We start from the raw sequence: 3,714 nt of genomic DNA on the forward strand, positions 1-3,714 counted from the left end.
CCCGGGAGAGGCCCGCCATGTGCCCAGGCTAGCGCTGCGCCGCCGGCATGCTGCGCCCGCTGCTGTTCACTGCGCTCTGCCTGGCCGGCTGCCCCGCGCCCGCGCGCGCCTGCCAGCTGCCCTCCGAGTGGAGACCCCTGAGCGAGGGCTGCCGCGCGGAGCTAGCCGAGATCATCGTGTACGCCAAGGTGCTGGCGCTGCACCCGGAGGTGCCCGGCCTCTACAACTACCTGCCCTGGCAGTACCATGCCAGCCAGGAGGGGCTCTTCTACTCGGCGGAGGTGGAGATGCTGTGCGACCAGGCGTGGGGCAGCATGTTGGAGGTGCCCGCCGGCTCTAGGCTCAACCTCACCGGCCTGGGCTACTTCTCCTGCCACTCCCACACCGTGGTCCAGGACTACTCCTATTTCTTCTTCCTCAGGTGAGCCCCGCGCCTTCTGCGGGCGTGCGCCACTTCCCTGGGTCGCCTTACCCGCAGCTATGTCAGGTGCTCTCACAGACTGCTGTCCAGACAAATGAGCGTATGCCTTAGGTTCTTCCCCTTCGTTTTCTCTGCAAAGACCCTGGCCACCTCTGGCTAAGGCTGTTTTCCAAACAGGTGATTTTTGTGCGGAGTACAAAGGAGGGTGTTTCAGGCGAAAGCTCTCAGTGCTTTATCAACAACCCTGCTGACTCATTCAAAACAAAATAAAACAAAGCAAAAAACTAGCTTCCATGGGGAGCACCTTGGGATATTAAGACAACTATCCTCTGAAGCCAGTCTTGTCTTCGAGATTCTGTCTCTGCCTTTCCTAACTGGACCGAGGGCAATTTATTGGCCTTCTCAAGACACTCAGTCTTTTCACCTGCGTAAAGTGAGAAGTACAGCTGCTTGTGACTAAACTCAGTAGTGCATGCTGAGCACCTGGTGCAGGTAGATGCTTCACAGGTACTTCATCTCTCTCCTACCCATTGGCCTAAATGCTAGGGTGTGAATGGCAGGGAGTGCAGCCGACTGTCCTCTTGTTTCAATGTCTCCTATCAGGTACCACATTATTCAAAACAGCAAAAGTTTATGGGGGGTTCTGCTGGGGGGAGACCCCGGGGTTGCAGTGTTTTAGGACTGTAGAGGTGAATCAAGCAGAAAGGTCCTCTCTGATTCTAAACTGCTGAAATCTTGTCATGCTCCAGGAAAACTGGCCTGCGGTCCAAATGGAATGCATCTGTATAAGAATTCAGACAGTTCTTATTAACTACTGAATTCTACCCATTTAGAACAGCGGTCCTAAATGCAATGATTGTCTCCTGTTGAATTAGAGTGATTATGGGGCAGCTGAAACATCAAGATGGAATCTAACCTATGTTATCAAGGTAGTGAATTAATCCGCAGTTCTGCTAGGTGATCGTTGCAGTTCTCCCAGTCTGTGAAGTAGCACGGAGTATTTGGAATGATGTGGAGTTGGATCTGCAGATTCACTTTTAGCTCGCGTCGGTCTGAGAAAGAAAACAGTAACTTCCACGGAGTGCGTTCATCAGCTCACGGCAACCCCATGTTTTCCAGATTGAAGCCAGCATATCTAAGTTTAGAAAACATGCGCTGCTTTGTGTTGGCTTGAGTGGTTAGCTCGATTAAGCTCAATTTTTTATTGCCAGGGAAATATAGTTTCTAAATAAAGTCAGCAAGGACGGAGGGAGAGTGTATTTTGTCATACAGAAAAACTTAAGTCAGATTTTTCATGTTTTTATTTTGGAAAAATACTGAAGACTCAGCTATAAAACTATTCAACAATGAAACTTTAGTTTCCTAAAAGGAGCCTAAGTACTTGAGCAGACTGTATTTTTTTAAAAAACAGTTTTATTATGAGATACAATTTGTCCAGTAGTTCTGCGGTGGTTGGCCAACTCTTTCATCTTTTGCTCTAACATAGTTATGAAAGTTAGGGTGGAAATATGAGGTTGAACAGTAGTCTGACAGATTTTCACTTCACAGAGCTGTCTTAGTCTAAAGTGTGTTGACAACTGCGCAGAAACCATTCCTCCTTTGTTACTCTGGCCCACTGAGATGAGAACAGATCCTGGGCAATGTCAAGGAGATGGGGGTGGGGGAGGACGACTTACTGGTGAGCCCTTGTGACCCCACTTTGGGCTGGGATGTAACTTCTTTTTTCTTTTCAGATGTCTTTGTCTAACAAGTATTTTACACTAATTTCTGTGAAAAATGTTCAGTAGGATTTATACTGCACTCACTCTGTGCCAAGTGCTCTGTTTACTTACATACATTTAAAAATGCAATCCTTACAATACTACGAAGAAAGTAGGTAGTTATAATGCTCATTTGTTTGTTTGTTTGGAGAGGTTTTTGCTATAGGGTGCGTGTACTCGCCAGAAAGACAGAAACAGAGACAGAAAGTGAGAATCCACCCCCCAAGGGGGATAGCCACACTGCAATCCCTTCTCCTCCATTCTCTTCTTGGGATCTTGGGCACACATGCACACGGGCCCAGTGTGAGTTTAAGCCACTGGGTCTGGGGCTTGAACTGCGGTTGACTACATGGGAGTCCAGCAACATAGCCAACTACTGGTCCCTTTTTTTCTTTTTTTTGAATACTGAGACCCAGAGAAATTAAGAAACCTGAGGCCAGGTGGTGATGCAGTGGTGATGCAGCTGGATCCCTCGTGGGAAAGGTCCCATGCTCATATTCTGGGACCTCTCTGAGCACACCAGTGCACATGCACTGCCTGTGATCGGGCTGACAAAAACTGGGGGTGGATATGGCTTGTAGACTCTTTTGGGTGTACCTCTATCTCATGGAAGAAATAAATGAATAAACTTTAGAAAGTCTGTTTCAGGTCATACAGAAGTCAGGTGGCAATGGCAAGGCTTGAACCCAGGTCCTTTATTATTATTATGGTTTTTGCCATTGGGCATGTGTGCTTGCTGGAGAGAGACAAAGACAGTGAGAGGGAAAGTGAGAAATCACCCCCCAGGGGGATGGTAATGCTGCAGTCCCTTCTCCTTCATTCTTCTCTTGGATTTTGGGCATGAATGCACAAATGTCCAGCATGATTTCCAAGCCGCCAGGTCTGAGACTTGAACTATGGTTGGCCATGTGAGAGTCCAGTGCCTTAACCACTATGCCATCTGCTGAACTCAGGTCTTTTTAATTGGCCTTCCTTTTACCAGGAAATGAGGAACATTGTCTGTGACAAGGGAAGTCCCTTGGGGTGGCTTAGAAGATACACAAACATACACACTGTATATACACTCCCCCCCACACACACACACTTTGCCCAAAGTCTTTTATAATTTTTTTATTTTTGTTTGCTAGAGGGCATGTGTGCTCACTGTAGAAAGACAGAAGGAAAGTGAGAAAGTACCTCCCATGGGGAATAGTCACACCACAATTCCTTGTCCTCCATTCTTCTCTAAAGATTTTGGGCAGGCATGCACATGCACCCAGTATGTTTTTTCAACCATGCAATCAGCCACATGGGACCCAGCCATCTTAACCACCATACCATTGGCTGACCCCTAAAGTCTTTTGGAAAACCTTAAGGATGGACTCAAGTAGGCAGAGAAATTACCAGAAATAGTAACTACAGTAGTTCTTCCAACCTCTCCTAAGATAGTATCATGCCATTGCCAAGCTCATCACAGACTGCTATGATTCTTTTTTTTTTTTTTTTTTTTGGGGGGGTTTTTCTTAAAAGGATGGGACCCCCCCACACAGAACA

At 47.2% G+C, this 3,714-nt stretch overlaps 1 protein-coding gene across 1 annotated transcript in view; it reads left to right on the forward strand.

The window, feature by feature from the left end:
* Positions 1 to 29: 29 nt before the first annotated feature.
* CCDC3 (coiled-coil domain containing 3) overlaps positions 30 to 3,714 on the forward strand; it is a 198,956-nt gene continuing 195,271 nt past the window's right edge. Inside the window, exon 1 of the mRNA XM_006150074.3 lies at positions 30 to 421. Coding sequence (XP_006150136.1) covers positions 48 to 421 — 374 coding nt within the window. The 5' untranslated portion in view covers positions 30 to 47. The remainder of the gene's footprint in view (positions 422 to 3,714) is intronic.

This window comes from Tupaia chinensis, unplaced genomic scaffold (assembly GCF_000334495.1).
Source record: "Tupaia chinensis unplaced genomic scaffold, TupChi_1.0 Scaffold000275_1, whole genome shotgun sequence".
NCBI classification, from domain to species: Eukaryota; Metazoa; Chordata; class Mammalia; order Scandentia; family Tupaiidae; genus Tupaia; species Tupaia belangeri.